The sequence below is a fragment of the Oryctolagus cuniculus genome, chromosome 18 (genome assembly GCF_051225735.1).
Source record: "Oryctolagus cuniculus isolate XC-2025 breed Fujian yellow rabbit chromosome 18, ASM5122573v1, whole genome shotgun sequence".
Lineage (NCBI taxonomy): Eukaryota > Metazoa > Chordata > Mammalia > Lagomorpha > Leporidae > Oryctolagus > Oryctolagus cuniculus.
Window position 1 is genome coordinate 51,768,948 of NC_142884.1, and position 12,905 is coordinate 51,781,852.

At 50.7% G+C, this 12,905-nt stretch overlaps 1 protein-coding gene across 1 annotated transcript; it reads right to left on the reverse strand.

Moving 5' to 3' along the window:
- Positions 1-120: 120 nt before the first annotated feature.
- Positions 121-6,884, reverse strand: PRSS54 (serine protease 54). Its single transcript, XM_051846832.2, has 3 exons — positions 3,709-6,884; positions 3,227-3,358; positions 121-891 (listed from the first exon to the last, which is right to left on the reverse strand). The coding sequence occupies exons 1-3, from the start codon at positions 4,018-4,020 to the stop codon at positions 367-369; spliced, it is 969 nt and encodes a 322-aa protein (XP_051702792.2). The 5' UTR covers positions 4,021-6,884; the 3' UTR covers positions 121-366.
- Positions 6,885-12,905: the final 6,021 nt, after the last annotated feature.

Consider the following 12,905-nt stretch of genomic DNA (forward strand, 5'->3'; position numbering starts at 1 on the left):
TCCCTGTGCTGGCTGGTGTCCCCGACTCCCCAGCCAGGCTGACCATCATGTCCCGGGCCACATCTGACCACAGGGAGTGTTTTCACAGCCTGGCCCCTGGAACCATTAACACTGAAAGAACCACAGGGCACTCTAATAGTTTGGCACTTGTAAGCCCACATTTAGTTCACAAGCACAAATTTTGAAAGTGACCTTCCCGCAGGTGGGAGTGGGACAGAGGAGGGAGAGCCGGCCCCGTGTGTGCTGTGGGCCTATCTGTGGCACCCAGGTGTGCAACTATCAAAAACAGACACCCAAACAGCATGGTGAATGCCTGGCACTCAACATTCTGAGCTTACTCTTCTGCGTGGTGAGTTAGCACCTAGACTAGACACCGCTACAAAAGAAAGCGAGCACAAAGAAAACAGAGAAAATTTCTTGGGGCTGATGCAACCTGTTCTGGCCTGCGATAGACCCACCCTGCCCAGCCTCCCCTCCGTAATAGTCATAGTACGCAGGTTGTATGGCCTGCTCAGAGGAGCTGCGCGACTCCCCCAGGCTCTTTCCCCTGAAGTCTAGACTGTCTCTAGAGCTGTTTGCTGGCCATGGATGCATGGTGGTCTTTCTTTGGGACCATGGGACATAGTCCAGCTGAATGCGCACACTCTGTGTCACGACACCGTGACGCTGCGACTCGTCCTTGGGGAAAGACATCAGCTCCTCCCAGTGGTGGAGTGAAGACAGGGGAGGACTGGCCCTCCTCGTCTTGGACATGATCCAGTCGCTGTAGTCTTCCACCTTGGTGTATAGAAACAGGCCAGGGCACGGCTCGCCACCTTCGGTCAGGACTCCCCTCAGGACCCACAGATCCGACTGCTGTAGCTGGCACATAATCGGGTTTCCTGGTTCTCCCTGTGACAAAGGACAAAAGGCTTCAGGTCTCAGGAAAATGTGTTTTCTTTTTCAATACATCCTTGGGCAATTTACTCTTTGTTCTAGAAATGTTTTATATTAGTTCTCCCTGGAAATGGGGCAAACTAGAGGATATCATTTCAAATCTAGGAAGCTACCAGGATACATTCCAACAAGATGACTTTTCCTTTTATTATGCAAATTATCTGTGGGCTTCTGCAGATGGCCTGGAACTTCCTGGTTCATATTTTCTTGTCCCTTTCCAGGACTTTGACTAAATCCTCCTCTCTTGGCTTCTCCTCCCTCTCAGGTTGGTATTTCTTCCTTTCTTGTCTGGAATGCTCACACTTTCCCTTCTCTTTTCATTCCCGTTCCCATCCTTGGTTTATGCTCCTCTCTCCCACCTGCAGTCCCAACTTCCCAGGGAACTAGCAAGTTTCCCAGCTTTTCCACAAGGCAGTTGCCCATCACTGCACCTGCTTACCAGCCCTCTCCATGCTGAAGCCTTCCCTGTTCCCAAGGGAGCAGTCCTCTGGGACTCGGGAAGGGTGTGGAGAACAATCCCTTGTCTATACCCTGTGAAGTCCACCCGGTACGTGGAGGCCCCCTGGCCAAGACTGGTGTGGTCTCCCCTCCTTCCTTCAGTCTCATTTCCAGTTTGTCTTAACTATGGTTTTTTAACTTGAGGAAGAATAGAACTCAACTGAGGGTGGTTTGATGAATAATAGTTTGATCCAAGTCCCCAGCCATAGGCCATGATTTTGTAGGGTGCTGTTCTACCGGGGGCAGAATATGCTGCTTTTTCTCTTCCCCATCCTCTTGCAGGGCTCTGACTTCTGGAGCAAAAGGAGCTGAGACAAAAAAATACCAAGTGCCCCTCTGGAGCAGCCCTACCTCATCTCCCAGGGGAGCCAGGCTCCAAGGGCCACCTCCATTTGCTAACCCTTTCCTTGACATTCAGCAAAAGGCCTAATGTTCATGCATTGGCTGGTTTGTTTTGGAGTGGGAGATGCATTCAGAGTGACTCTGCTTTTGTTAGATTTCTGGGGGAACTGCATTAGGTGATACTGAACCTGATGGTTTATTCTACATATGAGCAGTGTGACTTGGTGGCCCTCTGGACACTAGAACGCAGGACACTAAGACAGGAAGGATTCTAGGTTGACAAGTCACTACCAGACAGTTTGCAAGGACGATTCTATTCAAACACAAACGACCGTTTATAAGTGTGCCACAGTGAAAAACCCATCTGAACTTTGCAGGTAAAATGGCAGTCGCTTAGAGCACAGTTTACCATGTTCCATTGAGTTAACAACTTTGCACCTAGAATCAGGTGATGTTGGTGTTTAACGGACAGCATCTTTTTCTTTCTTGTTATTATATAAAACAGTGGTGTTTTCTACCATTGGTGGCATCTTGAATCTAATGAAATATAGTGCTGGACTGATGAATTGGTTAATGACAGGATTTTATTAATTAGCTAGGTCTTCTACTGTATTTTAACATACCATCTAGTTAAAAAGTCACTGAGGTCCTCCACTTGGCAGACAGACTCGTACAAAGTAGGCACTCAATAAATGTTGAACCAACTCTGCAAGGACACACTGCTTAATGAGAGGTGGCCCATGCTTTCACAATGAAATGAAATTTAGAAAGAATTATCTGTATATATGCATTTCTTTCCCTTACTCTAAAAATACCTTTATAGATCCTCTGGGAAAAAAAGATTTCCTGACCAGAGTCCTGATTTAGAAGAGAGTGGGGATCAGCGTCTTACAAAGACAATTTTAGAGTAGAGGAGAGAAACTCTGCCTGGAGATCTGCTAGACCCAGGCTCCCGTCTTTACACCAGCACTTGGTAACTAGGTGATCCTGGCGAGCCACACTTTTCCTGGGTTTGGACACAGCGGGGGGCCTGAACCAGGTGTTTGTGAAGTCTGCAGAGTTTCCTGAGACAGTAGGAGGGCCTCGTGTGGGTGGGCGCAGGGCAGGGCTTACGGAAGGAAAACCCGTTATCTGATAAGCAATATCATCGGAGGGGAGTGAGGCTCCCGAGAAGGTGAACACGAATGGCCCCCGCTGTGAGGGCTGCGTGCGGTATATCTGCCTGGGACTCCCAGGGCTGACTCAGGTCCCACCGAGTGTGGTGTCTGGTTAGTCCACTCGGCAGGCTTTCACTGAGCACTTGCTATCTGCCAAGGGCTGCGCACCCCAGAGACAGTCAGGAATCCAAGTCATAGCCCCTCCCCTCCAGCAAGAGGCAGTCCTGAGGCTCCCCCTTGATGTGACCAATACGTCCTCTCAGCATTTGGTTTCTGCTCCGTCATGTTCTTACCAAGCAGACAGCCTCAGTTTCCTGCTCTAGGTGGTGGCCACATCCCGTTTTCTTGAGTTTGTGTGAGGAACACAGGTTGATGTCTGTCACGGAGATTTTCCTCAGGATGCTCATCGTCATTTGATTTCCTGTCTGGACCATGCAACAGAGAGCCCAAGAATGAACAAGAAGGTCGTCCCTAAGCGACATACCTGCCATTCACATTCCAAATGGGAGCAGAAGGTGTTCTTCTGACTCCCTTTTCTGTGTCTAATCTTTATGCAAACTACTTTGCTTTGACCTTGAATGATGTAAGAATGGTCACAGAAAGGGCAAGTGCTGGGAATTTCGACTGATTGGTTAGGTAAAGGTTCCAGCCCAACTCTAGAACCTCAAGTAACCTGAGTTATTAAGCTAACCCCAGAGCAGTTCATCCAAGTCTCTCCCACCCCCGTCACTGCTAGCACACACACAGCCTGCTCTAGGAGAAGGAATGCATTAACTGCAGACGTGGGGTTCCATCCCGACACCCAGCAGTTCCGCAAGGCTGGTGGCATGTGCAGCCTTCTGCCGAGGAAGCAGATGGACTGGACCAGTTCGTTGAAATATATTGCTGAGTCTGTCTTCAGCAGGGCTATGTTGTTGTTCATTGAGTGGTTATCGAAGTCCTCGTGGATGATGATTGTATTGACCGGATACTCTGTGCGAGCAGTCTTCCTGGGATCCATGTTAGCTATGCCAACCACAATGATAGCGTCCTTCCTGGAGAGACAGCAAGAGAATCTCGAGAAGTCAAGGAACCAAGGGAGCTTCATGGTTTTTGTTTTTTCGTGCTCATTCAATTACCCTCCTTTTGTACTTAGTCTCCAGGAAATTGTTCTCAATCCCTAGGCTTGTGCTCTCCCTTGTGAGCCCAGTTTAACTGCATGTATCTCACCACCCACAGGTAATTCATCTGTTAGCATGGTATCACTGATTAACTTTTTTCTGTGCATAGACAGGTTTTCTTTTTTATTTGTTTGTGTTTAAATGTGGGTGTAGTTATACCAAGGTGGTAATTCGCACTCATGCTTTAACACTTAGCATTTTAATACAAGCATCTTGCTACATTACATGCTCTGTAAATACACTTTGGAAGAAGTTCCAGTTTTAACAGCAGTGGAGTTAAGCTGGACGTTGCCCTTTCTTCTCTCAGGATTCACCCAAGGACCACAAGAATGAGAAATAAATGCAAACACCATGAAACCAAGAGACACCGGACAGTCCAAACCTTAGAGTCAGAGGAAGGGCTGCTGGCAGCCGTGAAGGATGGCGGGGGTGCAGTGAGTTACTGATGACAGCTCAGAAATACCGGGTTCAGAAGGTTCTCAGCAAAGACATGGGAAGAAAACTGCCGCCGAAATGAAGGCCAGATTGGAAACCGCATAAAGGAGAAGAGGAACCCCAGAAAATGTGATGAGGGGCAAAGTAGGTAGGCTGAGAAAAGCAACCAAGGTGAAATGAAATGAAGAACTTTTGAAGGCTAGAGAGGAAAATGACACATACGGCAGTTCAGGCAGAGCCAACATAGCACAATGAAGGTAACCAAAACAATGGAAGAGAAAATGTTGAAGACATAACTTAAAAAATTTTTCTAGGGCCCAGTCTTGTGGTGCCATGGGTTAAGTCACCACCTGTGATGTCAGCATCCCACATAGATGCTAGTTGATGTCTAGAGTATTCCATTTCTGATCCAGCTCCCTGTTAATTGCTTGGGAAAAGCAATGGGAGATAGCCCAAGTGTTTGGACCCCTGCCACCCATGTGAGAGATCTGGATGGAGTTCCTGGCTCTTGCATTCGGCCTGGCCCAGCCCTGGCTGTTGGAGCCATCTGGGGAGTGAACCAGGAAGATATCTCTGTGTATGTGGCCCTCTGTAACTCTTTCACATACATGGATAACTCTTTGAAGGAAAGAAAGTTTTCCAGAAATAAGACTTGAATGTAGAGTTGGAAGAGTATTCTGTCCCAAGCAGGGTGGGGGGAGGATGGTGCAGAATAATGAGCGTGGAGATGTATCCTGGCACACTCCAATGAGGTGCAGAGCAGAGAGTTTAGTAAAGGGACTTGTCACAGAGATGTGGGGAGGATGTGGAGAAAGCACAGGAACGGTGCAGTCTTCTGGGTACTACGGCATGGGCTGGGATCACAACACGGGGCTGGTGCCGCCTGGAGGCTCTGCATGACAGGGAGTGGTCCCTTAGTGGAGGAGGCAGCCAGTCTGCTTGAACCCCTCAAGGGAATAAGGACCTGGACCATACTCTCCTCACTCCACTCTTGTCTGCAATCTCCTTGTTCAAACCCAACTAGAACCCAAAAGGCAAGAGAGACCATTAGTGGGACCCCCACTGTTCAGTTTCCTGGGATAAGGTCCCAGGGTTAGGGTTAGGGTTAGGGTTTCCATCCTGCTAAGGCAGGATGGAAAAGAGTAGAAAGTGGATCTGAAGGGGCAAATGGGAAAGACCTGGCATTGCCAGTAGGGTTGCTAGACTTGAATGATTAAGAAGGACTCCTTGAGCATCTAGACTAATGAAGATGAAGTCATCTTAAATTAGCCATATAGTTTATTGTCTAACCCTGGGAACTTGTGAAAATGAAAGAAGGTGCTAACAGCAGGATGCTGGGATAACAGGTGTAAACCAGGCTTCACCCAGGCATATAGGATGCAAGATCACCCTTCTTACAGAGAAGAAACCAGGGTGGCCTCAGACTTCCCCACAGCAAGGTCTGATACCAGAAGCCAGGGTGCTGGCGAGGTGGGGTGATAATAAAGTCCTCAAAAAGAGCCAAGTTGTAGGCCATGAATTCTGTACCCAAGTCAGGCCATTCAGGCTTAAGGGCAGTACAACATTTCTGAATATGCAAAGGCCAAGGGAATAACAGTTCTTGGGAGCCTTTTAAGAAACTAGTTGAGGGGCAGCACAGTGGTGCAGAGGGTTAAAGCTGCAGCCTACAGTGCTGGCATCCCATATGGTCATTGGTTTGAGTCCTGGATGCTCCACTTCCGATCCAGGTCTCTGCTATGGCCTGGGAAAGCAGTGGAGGATGGCCCAAGTTCTTGGGCCCCCGAACCCATATGGGAGACCCGAAAGAAGCTCCTGGCTCCTGGCTTCGGATCAGCCCAGCTTTCGCCATTGGTCATTTGGGGAGTGAACCAGCGAATGGAAGACCTCGCTCACTCTCTCTGGCTCTGCCTCTCTCTGTAACTGTCTATCAAATAAATAAAATAAATCCTAAAAAAAGAAATTACTTGAAGACAAATTTTAGCTAAACCTAGTGTTGAATGGAGAAAATCCAAACAGAACTGTCAGAAAGTGTAAAATTCATTATAATAGTGGACTAAAAACAAAAGACAGCTTTTAAGTTATAGAGTAAAAATGTAAACCCTGGCAACAACTGCATAATATAACTGAAGTTGGAAAGAAAGAGACAGATGTGTAGACCAATTTTCTCATCTTTTGTAGGAGTTGAAACATGGTTACAGCTAATGTGATGTCATAGGGATGTACAAATATGTAAATGAATTCAGGTGAATGCCAAAATATTTAATTAAAAGAAGAAAAGAAGGGAACAGGTAGGAATTCTTCCGTGGGCCACAGTAGAGAGTCTAGAGAGAATTTTCCAGAAAGAAGCAGAGGATTTTGGTGTTTACTTGAAGTATAACTCTACAGTGGAAAGCAGAATGAAGATACAACAGGGCTGTTGTCCTTATAAGAAGAGGAAGAGGTCAAGGGATGAGCACACAGAGAGACCAGGCCGTGAGAGGACACAGCAAGAAGGCAGCCATCTGCAAGCCCAAGAAAGAATTCTCAGGGACACCAGCCCTGCCCATGGATTGGACTTCTGCCCTTCAGAATTAGGAGAAATAATTTCTATTGTCACCCTTAGCAGACTGACACAGATTTTGGCTCTGAAAAGTGGGTTGCTATTGTATCAGATGCCAAAAGACGGTGGAAGTGGCTTTGGAACTGGATAACGAGTAGAGGCTGGAGGAGTTTTGAGGCACAGCCTAGGGAAAAAAAACTAGACTGCATTGGAGCTGTGAGAAAGACAAATGTGAAGAGCTGGCATTGTGGTGCCACCTGCGAAGCCAGCATCCCATGTGAGTGCTTGTTCAAGTCCTGGCTGCTCTACTTCCAATACAGCTCCCTGCTGATGGGCCTTTGAAGGCAAAGGAAGATGCCCCAAATGCCTGGGCCCTTGTCACCCGTATGTGGGAGACAGTGGAGTTTCTGGCTCCTGGCTTTGGCCTGGCCCAGACCCGGCTGTTGCGGGCATTTGGGGACTGAACCAATAGATGGAAGATTCTCTCTCTCTCTCTCTCTCTCTCTCTCTCTCTCTCTCCCTCCCTCCCTCCCCCTCCTCCTTCCCCCCTTCCTCCTCTCCTCCCTCCCCCCTCCCTCCTTCCCTTCCTCCTTCCCTCTCTCCCTCTCTGTCCCTCCTCTCAGCCCAAGCAGGCAACAGGGTGGACCCCAGCCCTGCCTGCGGGCACTGGCCTGTTCTGAAAGGCGGATGCGATGCTGAGGATCCAGAACTCGCTGAGGATGCAGCCGAAAGCCAGGTGGACGTACTGCGAGTCCTGCACCGACACCACCCACGGGAACTCCGTGCTGCTGACCACGTTCTCCTCGGACTCGTCCACACTGGAGGATCTCTGGATGCCACAGTCTGCTGAAGTGGGTGCAGAGCCTCACTTCCGGTGGTTGCCTGTGAGCACCAGCACCCCACTAGCCCTCAGGACCCCCAGCTTGCTTGTCATAACTCGACCTGGGGCGGGGAGGGTTCTTACTATTCTGCACGGTCGTCACCTGAAAGATGGATGGTGGCGTCTTTGAACCTGACAACCACATTAGACTGTTGACCTTTGAACCTGGACCTGAGAACCATGTTACACTATTGAAATGAAAGCTTAGCCATTGAGCACTTAGCAGCACACCGCAGGCAGAAACTGACCCCTTCTGTATACATGGCAGCTCTCACAGCGTCGTCCGGGGCCTCCGCGAGGCCTCTGTAAGGTAGCCGCTGTTCCCGTAGGAACACTAAGCCTTTACTTGCTCTTTGCCTTCTTGTCCTGGCATGGGTGTCCCAGAGACTAAGTGATGTCATGACCCTGAGAGCTCCTGAATGTGTGAACCTACATTTTTCCAAGTTTTAATTTCTAGTACGGCTAAACACAGAAAGATATAGCCCCATAAGCCAAGAACCCTTTTAGAATTCCTAATAATTTTTTTTTTTGACAGGCAGAGTGGACAGTGAGAGAGAGAGACAGAGAGAAAGGTCTTCCTTTTGCCTTTGGTTCACCCTCCAATGGCCGCCACGGCTGGCACGCTGCGGCCGGTGCACCGCGCTGATCCAATGGCAGGAGCCAGGTACTTATCCTGGTCTCCCATGGGGTACAGGGCCCAAGTACTTGGGCCATCCTCCACTGCACTCTTGGGCCACAGCAGAGAGCTGGCCTGGAAGAGGGGCAACCGGGACAGAATGCGGCGCCCTGACCGGGACTAGAACCCGGTGTGCCGGCGCCTCTAGGTGGAGGATTAGCCTAGTGAGCCGCGGCGCAGGCTAGAATTCCTAATAATTTTTACAAGTATGAAAAGGTCCTGAAACCCTGGGGAACTGCCCTCATGTCCACTACTTCAGACAGTTCCCCCAGCAACACTGCAGGTGGGTGCTGGGCACCACCATTCTCAGTTTGTAGGTGAGAGCGAGTGAGCACTTGGCCAAGTGACATGGCTGGTAGGCTATAGGGCCGGCAGATGGATCCAAACTCTATTCTTTCAGCCCCTCACCATCCACATCCCAGCCACATTTCATAGCCTTTAGTTGGCCCCTACTGTTGCTCACAGGCCGTTGGCACACCTGGCTCTCCTCCCCACGTCTGTCTGGCTTGCCAGTGTGTCCCTAAGAGCTAGCATGGTGCCTGGCACCTATCACTGCCCAGTAAATGACCTGGGGCATGGGCAGAGGGACTCTACCAACCCAGCACTCCCTCTCTCCCTGTGGTCAAGGTGCTGAAAGGTCCTGGCTGGTGGGGCTATTTCTGGCCACACCCAGGCCTGCTTGGCTTTGGCCTTCCTGAGCCCTCAGAGGGCCACCTCCAACTGGACAGTTTGTTTCCAATGACAGTTAAATGTTGGTGATTGTTTTAAGTGGTCTGCTTGCGCCTCCTGCCAGCCCCAGGTTGGTCCAGTAGGCCTATACTGCCCTGTATTAAAACAAAACAAAAAAATGTTCTACAAGGTTTAGGAGTTTAGAACAGGAAACTTTTCTGGTCCTAAAGGGACTGCTTCAGAGCCCTGGGCTGGCCAAGAGGAGCCTCCTCCTTTCCAGGCACCATTACAGGATGGCATCCACGTGCACCACTTTGCTCGTCCAGCTGCTGCCTCGCTCCACTGACCCGTGTCCTCCTTCCCTGTCCGTATGCCCTGCTCTGTCCCTGACCTCCCTATAGGACCCAGGGCGGCTCTCTTCTGCCCGCCTAAGCAGGGACTCAGCCCTGACTGCATGTTGCATTTTCTGGTCAATTTGAATGTGTATTCAGGGAGGGCCTGGGTGCAGAATCCAAGGTCAAGTCGACCCCTAGTATGGCCTGAGCCACTTTCCTTCCCAGGGCTTCAGTTTCTTCTTTTGAATTGTGGAGTAGTAGTCCTGGACCTACACTCCCCTTGGGGTGCAGAGATGACATGAGCTGAGGTTTGGGGAAAGCACTTTGCTTACTGTATCCCCACAACCAATAATGCTAAACCAATGGCAGAACTAACAGTTCCATTCCTAAGGATGTAAGTCACCGCTCTGGTGGCTGTTTGCACATCCCAAACCACGAGTACCCATTGCTCACTTCCAAATCGGTGTCCATGAACCATGGATGTCACACGATGGGTTCCACCTGCAGACTGTTTGTGTCGGGTGATGAGTGACTGTTTTTTCAGCACACCGTGCAGCCAGAGATTGGGCTTACAGGGATGGATTTCAGGAGCCTGTCTCAGTGGCGTGCTGCAGAGTGATGGCCGTACAGGGAGGCATGGGGCACAAGAGAGCCTCACCCAGAGTATTCACAGGAAGAGGCGTGGGTTCTGCCCCAGGCATGAAGTCTGGGGAGGCTTTAAGGTGAGCACCAAAAACAGTGAGTTTCCAAAGCATGGCTCTAGCACTGATTGTAACATACAGAACCATCATTAAAGGACCACAGTGTGGGGCATCGTGTGACCCAACATCTCCATTAATGGACATCTGGAGACTTTGCTGGAACAATGACAGACGTGGTTATCAACACGATGTTTGTAAGGTCACTAAAGTGCTTCCAAACCACCAGAGACAAGACTCCTTGTCTCTGGTCTGATTTTCTCTTGGGACTTTGGCCATCTGTGGTACAAGACATTAACCCATCTTTTCCTAACCCAACAAGAACCCACCCATGTGTGACAATCACCTTCACTTTTGCAAAGTTCTAGCTGGCTAGCTCGGTTGACCTTAGAAAACCCGCGGAAGGTCGGCATTTAATGGGGAAATACGACCCAGAAAAAAAACTGTTTGCCCAGGATCACTTAATTCTAGCTTTCTAACTGGAGTGGTGGTGAGCAGGGGTGGAGGCCCTTTCTGTGTTTTCTGGTAGTTCCCTGGCCTCTTTGGGGCTGCAAGGAAGCAGAGGAGGAGGAGGAGGCTGAGGAACGTGCAGGGCCTTTACAGGGGGTTGGGGGTTGTCCCATGTCTCCCGTCTGACACCAGATTCAGCAGGGATGACAGTGCGGCGGGGCAGAGCCCACTGGCCGCTATTAGGCTGCAATTCACCATTCTGAACCACTTAGAGTTCAGGGGAGACGCTGCCCATTCTGCCCTCTGAGGCTCTGGCAGCCTGCAAGTCGCCCTCAGCAGTCAAGGCCCCTGCTGCTCCAGGGACCAGCTCTGTGGTGGAGGCTTGTGCTTAGCCAAAGAGCCACATACCGCAGGAAGGGCAGGTGGGGATTGGGGACAGAGGGAGTCTGTCCTTGAGCTGTCCCCTCTGTCCAGCTGGCCTTTCCATCACCTCTGGATTGTTTCCCTAACCACACTCCTGCCCTAGGGATTAGCCCTGACCTTGGGCTTCCAAAGCCAGTTTCCTATGTGTACGCCCAGCGGTTCACGGATTTGAACCATTCTGCCCAGGGCAGAGGGCCTCAAGTCATCCCCTCTTGGGTCCCTCTCTGGGCATCAGGGACCACTTCACTTTTCTGGCTGACACCCCCCCCCCCACCGCTGTGCTACCCGGTCAGCTAATGCTGCGCAGAGGGAAACAGCGCGCTTACTGGCAGAAGAGTGGGAGACACAGAGCAGCAGCAAGAGCATCCCTCGCAACTCCGCCATCCCCAAGGGGAGCCGCAGCAGACACCATGGGCAGCTGTGAAGACAGAAAACCCAGTGATTCCATCCTCTACACACACACACGCAGGATTTCCCCTCTCTCCCCCAAAGCGGCGATCCTGCTGCCCACAACATTGGAGGCCCTGCTGCTCTCCAAGGAGAAAGCCACGGGGAGCCCACCTGTCACATCCCTAGGGCTTGGTTCCGTGCAGTGGAGTGGAGGGAAGCAGCTGTCCAGCACCAATACTCCGTTAGCAACTTCCCAGATAGCCCAGGGAGAGAAGGAAGCCTGCAACTGTGTTTTCTTCTCAATCCAGTCTGGGTCCCTGGGTGTCCCAGAGAGTTGGGTTTCTGAAAAGGGTTGGTGTTTGACACGTGGAATTCAACCCTTGCCTTAATTCTGTGGCCATAAACTGCTGTTGAGAGGAAAGGCAGAGCTTAAATGGAAGTCTACCCTGGGCTTAATGTCTTAATGTTTTACCCCACCTGTTAAACTGACGGCCTAAATGCTGCTGGGCTTTCTTTGCGCTACTAACAGCCCCAGCATTTAGCTCAGTTCGTCTACACAGCCATGCTGGGAGGTAGCCCGCTCCCATTATCCCCATTTTATAGATCAGAAACTGACTCTCAGAGGCATGGAGGAGCCAGCGCAGGGTCACACAGCTACCAAGTTGAGCAGCTGGCATTGGAGCTCAGGTCTGCCTGAATCCAAAACCCCCAGGCGCTTCCCCACCCGCCGTACCACCAGGCTGACACCATTCTCTCCAAAAGCACCCTGGCCTAAGGAACTCTCGTTTCAAGTCACCGTGCTCCGTTCATGACACTGGATGTTTCTCGTCCCCAGGGTGGTCCTCACAGTTCTTCCATGAACTTCTACTAAAGGAGAAACGACCTTACGTGGGCCTTACACAGCAGAGCTCAACAGAGGGAATGCTTCTGCCGCCTTGAGAAGAATGTTCCATTGTGGCATCGTGGTTGCCATGGCATCTCCACGCAAACATCTGGACATGGGGACTTAGGAGGAGTCAGGATGAAAAGCCTGCTTGCTACCTAAGCTTGGCAGCCCTCCCCAGGTCTGGCTGAGATGAGCTCCCTTTCGCCAGATCACAGAGTCCTCTCTCGTCGCGGTCACGGTCAGTCTCCACCCACCCAGCATCCGCCCTGTGTCTACACAAGTTCCTCAGACTTGACTCTGGAAGCCCGCAGTTAGCGTGGGCTTGGGCTTTCTGCTCACCGCCAGCCGATTACACTCCCAGTGTGGTTACTTTGAGACTCAGCCCAGTTTTATTGAACCTCTTGGCTTGGGAGTCCAAGGCCCAGACCGGA

Bases quoted from the DNA above. Each gene is read 5' to 3' on its own strand.
- PRSS54 (XM_051846832.2), bottom strand. From the start codon at position 4,020: ATGAAGCTCCCTTGGTTCCTTGACTTCTCGAGATTCTCTTGCTGTCTC. The intron at 3,359-3,708 runs GTTAATGCATTC...TGCATGGTCCAG, and splicing joins GATGGAACCCCACGTCTGCA to ACAGGAAATCAAATGACGAT. The intron at 892-3,226 runs GTAAGAACATGA...CCTTTGTCACAG, and splicing joins AAACTGAGGCTGTCTGCTTG to GGAGAACCAGGAAACCCGAT.